At 42.8% G+C, this 13,245-nt stretch overlaps 1 protein-coding gene across 2 annotated transcripts in view; it reads left to right on the forward strand.

Annotated features, from left to right (window-relative positions):
* Positions 1–12,925, forward strand: part of SPECC1 (sperm antigen with calponin homology and coiled-coil domains 1) — an 82,007-nt gene extending 69,082 nt beyond the window's left edge. For both annotated transcript variants that reach the window (XM_051635908.1, XM_051635909.1), the window contains 3 exons: positions 6,672–6,788; positions 7,057–7,116; positions 7,866–12,925. In XM_051635908.1, coding sequence (XP_051491868.1) covers positions 6,672–6,788; positions 7,057–7,116; positions 7,866–7,955 — 267 coding nt within the window. In that variant the 3' untranslated portion in view covers positions 7,956–12,925. The remainder of the gene's footprint in view (positions 1–6,671; positions 6,789–7,056; positions 7,117–7,865) is intronic.
* Positions 12,926–13,245: the final 320 nt, after the last annotated feature.

A 13,245-nucleotide genomic window follows, 5' to 3' on the forward strand; every position in this document is an offset into this window, starting at 1 on the left:
AGCATAAGGGGCTTTATCCTGTAAACAAATAAAGTCTCTTGATTGGAGGGATAAATTAAATGCCCTCTCATGCATAACTTTCTATCCTGCTGGATAATTTTAAAAATAGCATTTACATTCTATCCATCCCAAAGTCCAGGAAGCTTTCCTTGTGTTGCCTGGATGCAGTGACAATCAGGGAAAACACTGAATTGATTGGTCACCAGCTGGAACAGCTCCAAACCCTGAATTTAACTGGGAGGGAGCTGAGCCCTGCTGCCTGCCCCATCAATACCCTGTGTCACTGAGACCTCTTGCCATTTCGTTTCCGTCCTTCTCTGTGAGCCTGCTGCAGTCTGCAGCCTAACCCTGTGCCCAGCAATTGCAGGAAATGGTTAATCTCTGAACTCTCACTATGGGTGATGAGCAGTGGTGGTGGGAACAGTCAGTGTGCTCATTAGCAATTCTGCACCAGGGCTGCAGGCAGGAAGCCTCTCTGCTGCTGTCTTGAGCACAGAGGGGAGCTAATTCCTCCCCTCCCTCCTTCCCCAGAGCATCTGTGTGGTCCTTGGAGCTGTGCTGCTGCATCTTCACTCTTGCAGCCTTGGGAATGAAGGGACACAACTCGGGCTGTTTCTGCTCTGTGGCCTCCAGCAGGGGTGTCATTCACACAAGAAAACCCATGGAAGGGTGGATTGTGCAGCAAGCAGGGAAGGGCCTTCAGCCTCAGAGGGTGACGAGTGTAATACTGCAGAGCAAAAAAAGAGATGCACAGCAAAAATAAGAACTCATCAATACCTCATGAGAGTATTAGAATGAAGAAAATTTGGTAGTTCCTGTTCTTGCTGTGTATTCCACTTCTGCCCCTCCAGACATACTTAACAGTTTTTAAAATGAAAACAAATTCCGGTGAACAAGGGTTGAGAGTAGTTGCTGGCACGGTGCACAAACACACAGTGACTGTGTTTGAACCTTTCCCAGCAAATAATATGGGTTCTTTTGAATGTAAATTACCCCATGACAACGTTCTCATTTCTGAAAGTCACCTACTTCAAAGGTCTAACTAAAGGCTAGTGAAGGAACAGGGCTTTTGTGCTCATTCCTGATTCTGGGTCTTAATTTATTGCTTTGCACACCAGCTTCCACTTAACAAGAGAGAGAGAATCTGTAATGCTGAGTTCATGGGAAGCAGGCTGTTTATTTCACAGACATACATGACCAGATGAGAGCTGGTATAAGCAGAAGGAATTTTATGGATATCCCTGGACCATTTTAGAGATGAGGTGGTGGTGACAAAAGATGTCTATCAAGTGTGACTAGTACCTGTGTAATTTACACCACTGTAATGTAGAAAGGTAATGAAGAAAATTGGACATGCCTGGCTTTGGTATTGTCTCAGATCTCTGGCTTTTGAGAGACTAAAACAGTTCAATTTCCTCTTTTAAAATATCCCTGCTCCATGTGACTACTGTAGTTAACTGATGTTTGATGCTTTTACCAAAAAAACAAATCATCATAAGCTCACTTTCTTTCCTCTTGTCTATGCTGAGAAAGAAGGCTCATTCATTCACACTTAGGGAAGCAAATAATAAACAGTAAACCCAAGGCATCACTTGTGGAATCAGTGGAGCCAGCACCTAGGCATGTGATGGGAAATGGGGCTTCTTTCCAAAAAGGAATGTAATAAATGGGATAACCTTTAAAAAGCTGGCACCAGTTCCTCATCATTTCACTCTGCTGCAATGACATAATTCAACAGCATTTTCATGTAACATTTTCTGTTACCTGAGCTGTGTTGTTTCCTCCACATGTGATCAGATGCACAACTTACTGACATGGCTGGTGGAAGCATTAGAAATACGGATGATGGGGACAAAACCAGAAAGTTTAAAAGAAAGCCTAAAACAATTCCTGTGGAGACTGCAGCTTCCTGAACCATTTGAACTAGGGATATTAATACAGCCTGGAGGATAGAAGGTCATTTGGCTTCCTTCCCACTCTTGCCTAGCCACTTAATCTCTACATAATAAACAGTAATGCTGCTCCACAAGTTAGTCTCCTTTTTTTTTTTTTTTTTTTTAATTCAAGAGTCATTTACTTCATTGTATGTTCCATTTGAGAGAAAAAGATTTGTAAGAGAATTCCAAAAGGTTCCCAGTAGTAGATGGGGTAAATGTGATATGCAAATCACTTCAGACTTGCAGCTACCCATTGAAAATAGCTGTGTGCAATTGTCCCAGTCATCTGGGTGTACTCTGTAATTACAGAAGAATCCAGGCAGTCTTTAATTTTAGGCATTCATGCCTTTCATCCGTGTTAACTGGGCCTGACCACACCTCTAATTCACCCATATTTCCAGTAGATTGCTCAGATGTTTCATATATTTTCTGGAGCATTTTAGATGAACTGGAGTGGTTTGTTTGCTCAGAAGGTTAGGGCATGCTAAAAGGAGCCCTTCTTCACTCAGATTGCTTCCTAGGAAGTATTTAGAACTGGCCTATCCAGAGCTTGAAACCTACATGCTGCCTTTGATAGAACCTCTTTGCCTACAGCCCACCAACATGTCCCCAGCCAGTTTGGGTGTAACAAATCCAAATTAGATTTGCAGTTTCACTCAACTACTGTTAAAGAGGAGTGTAGGTAATCTTTGGAAGTTGCCTTTCAAGATTTTACAATAGAAGGTCCAAGTTCAGATTTGCAGAGCTGTGGCTCATGAAAAGGAGGTTCCTGCTCAGACATCTGTGTCTAAATATAGCCAGGTGCAAATGCTGAGGTGTAAGACGTCTGATCTGGGGGGGAGATGTGGGTGTTTGGTTAGTGATAAGCAGGAAAGGATTGCAGAAAGCTGAGCCAGTGAAGAGGGAGATGCTATTAAATACAAGTCCATTTCCTCTGGTTTATTCAGTATATTTATTTTAACTAGTTTTGTCTTCAGTATTTATGTTGATATTCAGTATGGGCTGAAGCCGAGTAATTATCCACCCTGGCATGTTCCTGGTGTGCTGTTCTGTACCAATGACTTGGGAGAGGCTGGAGGGGATATTGTGTGCTTGAGGAAGAATGATGCTAAGGTCATATTTCTTGCAGGCTTTCTTTCACAGAGTTCAAGGCTAGCTTCAAGCTGATCCATGTGTATAATATATAATTTCTGGGTCTTTTAGTGAAAATTAGGACTCAGCCATCGCTGTGGGGACAGTAATGTCTGCATAGCAGGGATATCTTGTGTCAGTATTTTAACTCAGGCTGTAATGAGGAACATACTGTGTCATTGGTGCTTTTTACTGAAGACGTGGAGTTGAAGATCTAGTGAAATCTAATGGGGTGGTTGTTTTCTTTCCTCAGATAAACAAGAAATTGTTTTTAGTGAGAACAGGTCACAGCTTTCCCTGTGTGCCTTTACCGTGGCTCTCGGAGCTTGCTGTTATCTGCAATCAAAGGTCCTGTCCCAGGGTGGGGGGCTGAGGCTAATGGCTTGCAGGTGCTCAATGTCTTTTAGACTTGGCCTGCCACTAATATAATAGATGATACATTTGTTCTCTAAATAACATTGCCTGGATTATTTACAATTTTTTGTAAACTTTGCTTAATGTCAGGTACATGAATATTCATAGAACCATAGCGGGTACTTGGGTATTTTCAGATCACTGTGCTCCCTGGTGTGCTTCTGGATCCCAGTCTCTTAATATTCCCAGTGCATTTACACTAGTTCACTCATGAGCTTTCATTTGGGGTGAATCAACTGTTTCACTGACAAGAAGCCTGGGAACTACACTGGAAAGAGTTTAGCCTGTACAACTCTATGCTCTACCCCGTGCTCTACCCCTAGCCCAGCAAACTTTCTACCCTTACATCTCTGTGCTCCTTTTCACCACTCCACACAGGGCATGTAAAGATGATTGTCATCATGCTCTAAAAGCTACATGCAGTTTTTCAGAGCCTTGGAGTGGGGATTCTGCTGTAAGCACACTGGGAGACAGAAATCGCCAAACTCTTCATCCTGCAGTTTGGAAGTGTACATGAACCACCAGCATGTACACAAATAGCTCCCACGTATTCCTGGAGTGTGTGTTCAGGAGCAGGGAGGTGTGGCAGAAATACTGAGACAGGTTCCATTGCCAAAATAATCAAGCAAAGGGGATAGTTTCCAAGGTGTTCATTCCCTAAATTGTTTTTATTTTTTTTTTTTTTCTGGCTTCAGTGGAGCCAGATATCTTCTGAGAAATCAGAGTTGCCTCTATTTTGACTTAATTCCTCTTGGTGTGGTGTAGTGGAGAGGTATTACAAATAAAGCTGCAGTGCAGCAAAACACAAAAGATCACTTTTCATTTACCCTGCCCTTGCATGCTGAATTGAAAAGCAGTTAACACAGAACCCAAGATGAAATGCCAGAGAGGGGTTTGTACCATGTGTGAAATGGAAATGCTTTTGTTTAGAGGAAAAAAAAAAAGCCACCACAATCCACTGATGCTTGTTGGATGTGAAAATGGCAACTCAGTGGTTTTGAGAATGTCTGAGTGTTTGTTGTTGTACTATTAACTGACAGTGGGGCTGAACCTTCAAACATTTTGGGTTTGCATTTAAGACAAAAATTCATATTGGAGTTTGTTTTCCCTGTTGATCATGACATGCCACTTTGCAGCAGATTTCATCTGTGGTTTAAATATTGTCAGCAGAACCCCATCCTTGAACTTCTGCTTGTTTGTAAGACTTAGATCCTGAAATTCCTGAAGATGAGTGGCTGGACAATGCTGTTGGAGATGTGAGGAGTTTTGGTTGTAGACATTAGCATTTATCTCTAGAGATTCTTAGATGGGAGGAGGAGAAGAGTTTTAGGTATAGTTTAAGCTACCAAGATGAGTGAAATTATCAAACTGGTGCTGGGCTGGTGAAATACTGTAGAAGGAACAGTTTTGTATCTCACGTGTCTCTCATAGTAGCACCATGAAATCAAGGATAGGATAAAATGTTTCCACACAAACATGATTGGCTTTTTGTCTGGTCCTGTTGCTTAACTAAGGTTTTGCTTGTTCCTGTTTCTGTGGCCTTTGGCAGGGAGGTGAGGCCTCCATTCTCCGTTTCTGTCAGACAGTATGAGAATATTGGCATTTGATGATGGGCTATTTGCTGATAAAATGTTGGCCTCAGTAAAAACACTCCTCTAATTTGGCAGACAGTCCTTTACAGCCAACTGCAGATTGATAAATATTAAGTAACTTGTTTGTCTGAAACATCAAGAGACCAGAATAATCCAGCTGCAGCCAATTCCGTAACACAAACTTGGACTTCCATAGTGCAGTTTTATGGATTAGGTAAAGCCAAGACAGCTTGCAGTGCAAAATCATAGAATCACAGACTGTTTTGGGTTGGAAGGGACCTTAAAGATCATTTATTTCCACTCCCCCTGCATGGGCAGGGACACCTCTCACTAGACCAGATTGAGCCGCTTCCAACCTGGCCTTGAACACTTCCAGGGATGGGGCTTCCATGACTGCCCTGGGCAGACTGTTCCAGTTCTTGCCACTGTACTCAACCATTATATCACTTTTGTTTTATCTCCATTGACATTTGTTAATAGAGCAAAATACAATGTGGAGGCTGGTGCAGTGCAGCACCAGCTGCTGCAGACCAGCTTTTTGAGCCCATCATATTTGCAGATTTATTACAGCCAGGGTATTTTAACCTGAAATATTCCCTATAGTTTCAATTTGAGTTGTGTTTGGTTGTGGATGTTTATTGCTAATCTGAAATCCTGTCTGACTGGACAAAGTCCAGGTTGGACAACAGATCAGTGAGGCATCCTAAGTGAAGAGCACACACTAAAATACTTCCTGTCTGGGTTTTAGTGCATCTGCATTAGCTTTTATACCAGAGGTGCAGAAAACCTTGGTCTTTTGGGGAATCTTGAAAGAAACGGTAAAATAGCTAAATAAAGAAGATGAGGCCAAGAGCCTGAGCTGCAGTTCAGGACACAGGAAGATGTGGCTGGCAAGAAGGATTTGAGGGCAGCTCCACACCTGCTGTAGCAGTACCATCAGTTCCTGGAGTCTCCTGTGCTCCAGCAGCTGCTACTTTTCTAAGCAGTATCTGTTCACTGTTTTGTTTTCAGCTGGTATTTGGAAGCAGCAAAATTTTGCCATGAAAATTCCTTTGTGTGCTGGTCCTGCCAGTCGGTGGAAACCAGAGCATTGCAAGGTCACTCTTGTCACAGGATCAGAACTGGGCCAGGTTTAACTGCAGCCTCACAGGAGAGTCCCTGTGAAGGACCTGAGGACACTGTACCCCTGGTCATCTTTGTGTTTTAAAGGAGTTCTTTACAAATGGGCTGATTTTAAAACACCGCTTTCAGTTTCTGTAACTGCTTCACTCTGCCTGTTGAGCACAGCACATGCTGGGTCTCACTTGTCATGAGTAGAGAACTTGGGTTTCCTCTGTGCACCCAAGTGCATCCTTGTAGTAAGTTACGTGACTAGCAAAGAAGAATCAAACTAGCAGTAATGGGAAGGAAGATGGGTTTTGACCATTTAAATTCACAACCATATTAGATTATTTCTTTCAAAATGTTTCACCCTCACTGCCCTCCTGTTGCAGGTAGCACTGGTGGGAGTGTTGCTACAGACAAGGCAGAGATTTTCTAGCTCAGCTCTGCGGTTTCAACTGGGTGTTTGTTAATATATCCATGTTTTATCTTACAGAACATTGATATTACCAACTTCAGCAGCAGCTGGAGTGATGGGCTGGCCTTCTGTGCCCTCCTGCACACCTATTTGCCTGCACATATTCCTTATCAAGAGCTCAACAGTCAGGATAAGGTAAGTTTTGTTGTACCTCCTCCTACACCATTTGCAGAATTCCCAGTGAACATGATCAGTTTTAAAGGGTATGTGATGGAGACACAGTGTTACAAGATCTTTGATACAGAATAAGTAGATGGGAACAAACAAGTCTCAGCTGAGAACTTAAAAAAGACTGGCTGAAAAGGAGAAGGAAACCAGCAGTGAGCTCCCAGAGAGAAAATCAGGGTCTACTGGATAAAGAGTCAGTGACAAGTTGCCTTAATCCAGTGTTTTATCTTTACAGAAGAGAAACCTGCTGTTAGCATTTCAAGCTGCTGAAAGTGTAGGCATCAAACCCAGCCTGGTGAGTAACCTTCTTTTAGCAAGGGAAGATTTGTGGCATGCACTGTCCCAAAGCCTGTGTTGCCATCTGAAAATGTGCACTGAAAATGTCCTCCTAGTGCCAGGGCAGGCTGCACCACCACCTCTGGAGGTTCGTAGTGTTAGCACTTCCAGACAGAGTTTGTAGAATAATGGAATTGATATAATTTGAAGGAAATTCTGGAAGTCTCCTAGTATGGAAATGAGAGTATTAAGTCCTCCTCTTGGAAGCTGATTCCAGATGATTCCTATTTTCATGGCCAGACTTGCCTGTTAGACCATTTCCTTCTGTTTTAGTGCTTCAAGAAACAGAATGATAATTTGTTCATTTAACTGTTTAAAAAGCCTTTTCTAGAATCAACAATATGATGACAAGGAAGAGATAAGTTTAATATGAAGGAAAAATATACGAGGTTCATGAGCTAAATACAGAACCAAAGACATGCAAAGAAGCAGCAATTTAAATTAAATTATGTAGAGAATTGATCATTGCAGATGGAAGAAATCTCTTCATAATGTAAAATGCCTCTGGCTGTTTAACTAGTTTGTTAACAGATTTCAGAATTGTGCTAGGCCAGGAAATTATTCCCATGGATTTGTATGCTGCATGTGGCTTTAGGAAGCCCTGGAATGGAAGAAGTAGTGTTCAATAGCCACAGCTACTCAGAGGACCCAGTGAGTTCCCAGTGGTGGTGCTTGACCAAGTTTTGACCCTGTGTCTGTCCTCTGCAGGAGCTCAGTGAGATGATGTACACGGACCGGCCAGACTGGCAGAGTGTGATGCAGTATGTTGCCCAGATTTACAAGTACTTTGAGACCTGAGATGCAGAGCAAGAGGTGGACAGAAGTGGGGAAGAGAACAAAGAATGCTACAGATGCACTCGATCACTTTAAAAAGCCACTTGCTCCTCTTTCACAACCAACCTAAGTCCTTTGTTGGAAAGAAAGCTCTTCCATCATGTTGATTGCATCTGGGACTGCAACCAAATAAATATCCCTTGTCCATCTATACAAACCAAATTCATCTGTAAGTTTATTCCCATGTGGAAATTGCAAAGCATTTTCGAACATGCATGGGATATTTCTGAAGAGGATCCCTTGTGCTAAGCAACATTTGCTCAAAACAGACTCCACCAATGGGAGACCTGCTACACAATGAAGTTCTAAATCCATGTGGACTCTGCTGGCACTCAAGGGAGGCTGGGAGATGAATACAAAAGCTCACAAAAATGCTCTTCTTGCCAAAACGTGCTTAACTCAACCCAAATACTTGTTGTTTTCTTGCCTCCATGTGTTTTACAAAACACCAGGACAATTGCACATCAGTCTGTAGAACCTTAACCTGAGTTATTCTCACCTGTCTCACTCATTAAGTACACTGCTTTACTTGTTGTACTTAACCAGCAGGACAACAACAGGATCATTTGTAACTCAAAAACCATACTCTGTTCCATCACCAGTTTTTGAAAGAACTGTGAAGGATCCTGTTGGTTGCTGGGACTTCATTTCAGATCAAACAGAAGGAATTTCTTTCAGGAAAAATAGCTTTATTACTACAACTTCGTTACTTGATTACTACAGGGAGCCAGAGCTCGGTTTCCCAGCTGACTGTGCAGGCACAGTTGTCATCAGAATATTGCAAATGCAATTTCCTCACTTTAGTTTGCAAGGTGCCAGTGATCAGGTGATGACTCTAAGCAATACAGCCACATCCCAGTAGTTCCTATTGGTGTGAATTGAGTGGAGTAACTTCTTTCTTCTCTGCTAATCCTGTGCAATCAGCACAGACATGGAATTGCTGTGTAGAGGCACAAATCTTGACACATTGGTGCCCTGTCCAGTAAAATGTAGTCCATAGGGCACTGTTTGAGGCTTGGAAGTGGTGTTACCCTGGGAAGGAACACTGGTACATTAGTCCTAATGGAAGCTGCGACTTTGCAAGTTGCAAAGAATGTAACAGGAACCCCCCTCTGTGTCATGGAGATCTCTAAGGTGCCAGAAAATAGCTTTCTGGCTCAATAATACTGTTGGTAAAAGGTCTGAAAGATACTGTTTAATTTCCATTATACTTTTTCTCTTATTTCACCTCATGAGGTTGAATTTTCTGTTTGGCTCCAAGGATGGCAGGCTCAAACAGGCTGCTTCACTTGTTCCAGGAGCAGGTTGTGGAGGAGAAACTTTGTACAGGACCTCAGAGAAGGCTGCCTAGCTGCTTTAGGTGATGCTGGTAGAAGAAAGTTGTTGTTTAGTTAGCATGTTTAACCCTGTGACAGACTTGGTGCTTTGTGGATGTTAACTGTAGGGAACTAGGGATCATTTCTCTCTTACAAAAAAGTAGTAGTGTGTGCTCACTGCTCTTAACTCCTGAAAAAAAGGTTCATGAAATAGGAAGAAACTTGGTTTTGGGTTTGCTGGGGCTTCGCAGAAGGTTGATCTCAGCCTCTGCCTTCCCCACAGTGCTTGGCTGGTTGGTTGTTTAAATACTATTTAAATAGTAAACAACCTATTTCAGACTGTGACTTTCTCACAGCAAAATCCAGGATGAAGGGAGAGATGACAGTGGCCAAGGTCACTGCCTGCACTGGACAGAAAGGAAGCTGGAGGAATGCAGTGGGTGCCTGTTTCACAGGAGAGAATCATCAGTTGCTCTTAGTTTTAGTCTGACATTTCTTCTAATCCATCACCCCCGGGAAAGTCCCAGTTCCAATCTTCTGAGAGCCTGTGTGATATAACAGGACAGTGGCACCCACTGACAGTGCCCTTTGTGTCCTCCTGTGCTGTGACAAAGCAATTGCAAATGCTGACCAGAGCTCTTTCTTTGCAAGAGAGTGCTTTCTAGATTGAATTAAGTCCCTGGGATTTTTCAGCATCCACTCTGCCATCCCCAGGGAACGTGGGGGGAGTTGCTCTAAGTGTTCTCAGATACAAGTCTCCCGTTATCTGACAAGATGGAAGAGAAAAAGAGCTGCCATGGGGGAGTTCATTTAGGAGGGCAGTCACCCTGCAGAGCTCCACTGCCTCATGGATGCAGCAGGCTCTTTTCCCTGGAGGTATCCCTTGGCAGAGATCCCACCTCTCTTCAACGGGCTGCAGTTCAAAGCCTCGTGAAGTCAACACAGCAAATTCCATATTCCTCAGTGGGCTTTGGATCGGGCACTCGCAGGGATGAGAAAAACTATTTGAATTCCCAGCGTCTGGTAAACATTTCCCAGTAAGAGGGCTTCACTGGGTCTAAAAAAGAAAGATGATCTTAACCCTCTGGTCTCTGGAAGCATGTTCCCTGTGACTGGCAGATGCATTAATCACATACATTGTCTGATGGATCAGTGTTTTAGGCTTCAAGTGCCGTTCTGACATTTCTTGTAATCTTCTCCAGGACTTTTTCTAACCTCACAGAACATTCTGTTTGCTCTAGCAGCTTCTTTTTTTCCAAAGAATGGTGGCAAAGCAATGTTTCTGTCCTCATTTTGCAGGTTATTCTCCTGTGCCCCCCAGTAGCATAGACCAAACATTAATTCTACCCAATTCAAGTGGTATATTCATAATTTTTTTTTACTTCTTTAGGAGTTAGAACAAGCAGGGAAGAAGATTTTTGGTTTCACCATTTGCTCAATGTTACTTCTCAGTCCTCAAACATCTCATTTTGAAACGCTGGTACTTGGAGGCTGGGAGATGCTCTTCCAGATTATTTTTTGAGATTAAGAATATTGTTTATTTGTTCATTTAGCTGTTACAATATTGTGTTTTTTTTATTTTGTCTGAACCTTGCACGGTTAACATTTCTAGACCTGGATGTTTAAAAAATTACTGTTTTTCAACTTGTCCCACTCAAGGTGCTGCAGACCAGCCTGAATTTTTAAAAAATCTACAGGCCCTTGTAAGACACCTCAAATTTTGAACTATAAAATTAAAGTTCTAGTTGCCTTTAAAATTAGAGAGTTTGTTAATAAAGTTAAGGCAGAGGGTATATGGATGATCTTCACAGAAGTTCTAAGAATTTTCTGAAAATGTCCTAGAAATGGAACATGGGATGTATGACATGGGTGGTGAAATGTGTTGTATCAGTAACAGTTTGCCTAAGCTGCCTAAATCCTTCCTAACTTTCCCTTTTAGGAGCAGTGGATCTTTCCCTGATGCAGGCAGATGAAATCTCTTCACCATGTTGCCACGTGCTCCCTAAATATCCTGTCCCTCTTGAAGGTACCTGCACATGCTTATACGTGTGTGCTTGGATAGTCTGTTGGGCTCCAAGAAATGGCATGGCTGATTTTGGATGAGCAGGTGAAGAGAAGGGTTAGGATGGGGATTCCAGAGAAGTTCCATGGAGGGATGATGGATTGTGTGACTGTAGTACTGCAGCTGTTAGAGAAGAAAGGAGATTGAAGTGTGGGAAGTATAAAATGTGACTCCCAGAACTTTTGGTGAGTCATAGAAGGTACAGGTTGTTTCTTGGCTTGGGAAGGTAGAGAGGTGTTGAGGAGTGAGCCCAGGGTAGCCCTCTTGAGAAGGTTTTCTGGAAAGGCTGATGAGCTGCTTCTGAAAGTTCACAATGAAACCAAACAGTGGGCAGGTCCTTCAGGAGAGGGACACACAGGGGATGTACCCCCCTGGGCCTTTGTGGGCAGCAAAAGGCATCAGCTTGAGAGTCCTTGCTGACTGTCACCTGGAGTGACATTTCTCCTAAGACGGCAGCTGGGGGTGGATCTCAGATGAGGAGAGAAGAGAGTAGGGAGCTTGCTGCCTTTGCCAGGGCCCCCTTCCTGTGCCTGTGACAGTCACGGAAATGCAAAGGGGACAGAGATTGCCTGGATCTTCCTGTGCCACAGCAAGGCAGCAGTAGGAAGTGACTGATTTTTGACTTATGCACGTTCTTCAGTTTCCTCTCAGCGAGCCTCATTCTTTTTGACTTTTGGCACATTTTCAAATTTGAAGTTGTTTACAGGTTTTCTTTGGGTTTTTTCTTGTTTTGTATGTGCAACTGCTTATGTGCAAGTTGTCTGTCCAAACCAAACATGTGCACGCTGGCAGGAGGATTAGTTCTTCCTGTTTTATTCCTGACCTGAAGCTCTTCAAAATCTACCTTTTTTGCTTCACTGACTTCCCCCCTTCCTTGGCAATGAAAATATGAGCATTGGCTCATGGGTTTGAACCTCCCTCATCTATCTGTGCTTCCAGCACAGGGTCTTCCAGCAGGAGGGATCCGAGGGGGCAGCTGTTTGCAAAGCTGTGCCTTGTGTGTCTGGGAAAAGGCAGAGGCTGTATGGGATGAGATGATGCATTTTCCTGTCAGAAGAGGGCTTTTGCCTAAGAAGACTCAGGGCACTGAGCATTACGACATTTTTAAACCCAGCAATAACTTCTACTATGCTAGACTGTATTGGTTCCTACCAACTCCAGTGCCATTGAGACTCACTCACCAATACGGTGCGGGATCGAGTTTGTAACTGAACTGCAATTAACATTTTTCTCAACTGATGGTCTCTACATTTTTGACTTGCTCGTGTGCCAAGTTCCACTGGGCAGTGCTGGACACGATGTTTTTATTGATTGTTGTTGGTCCAGGCTTGAGTTTGTCATATGGGTTAATCACCTCTTAAGAGTCAAGTACTTTTAGCTTCCTCTCTTGGGCACAGATGTTGCATCGTAATCTAATTTATACAAAGAGCACATTAGAATGTATATACTAGGCATTGCCACATTTGGACATGCTAATATTTAAAGATTAACATTATTAAAATGTATGATGCAAAAAATCTGTGTAATATTTCTAATAAATCTTTTCCTGTTTCTGATGCTTGTTGCAATGTTTCAAATACATAGCAAACCAGGTTCTTCCGTGGTCTGCTGGGAAGCAGGTCTCCCAGGAGGGTTTTAAAAAGATATTCATGGTTTGTTAATTGTCCTGTGCTGGTAGCAAAGAAAGTTTGGTGAGAATCTTCATAATTACATCATGTTCTATTTTTTAAGTAACTCAGATGCAGTTGGTTGCCTTTCAGAAGGTTGTCTTGGGGATAAAGGAGTGCAAGAGATCTCTCCGTTTCTGAAACAATTATTATTGAAGAGCCAGTAGGAAATGATCCTAGTGCAGAAGTGAGGAAAGAACACAGAAGAG

This window comes from Apus apus, chromosome 18 (genome assembly GCF_020740795.1).
Source record: "Apus apus isolate bApuApu2 chromosome 18, bApuApu2.pri.cur, whole genome shotgun sequence".
Taxonomy (NCBI): Eukaryota; Metazoa; Chordata; class Aves; order Apodiformes; family Apodidae; genus Apus; species Apus apus.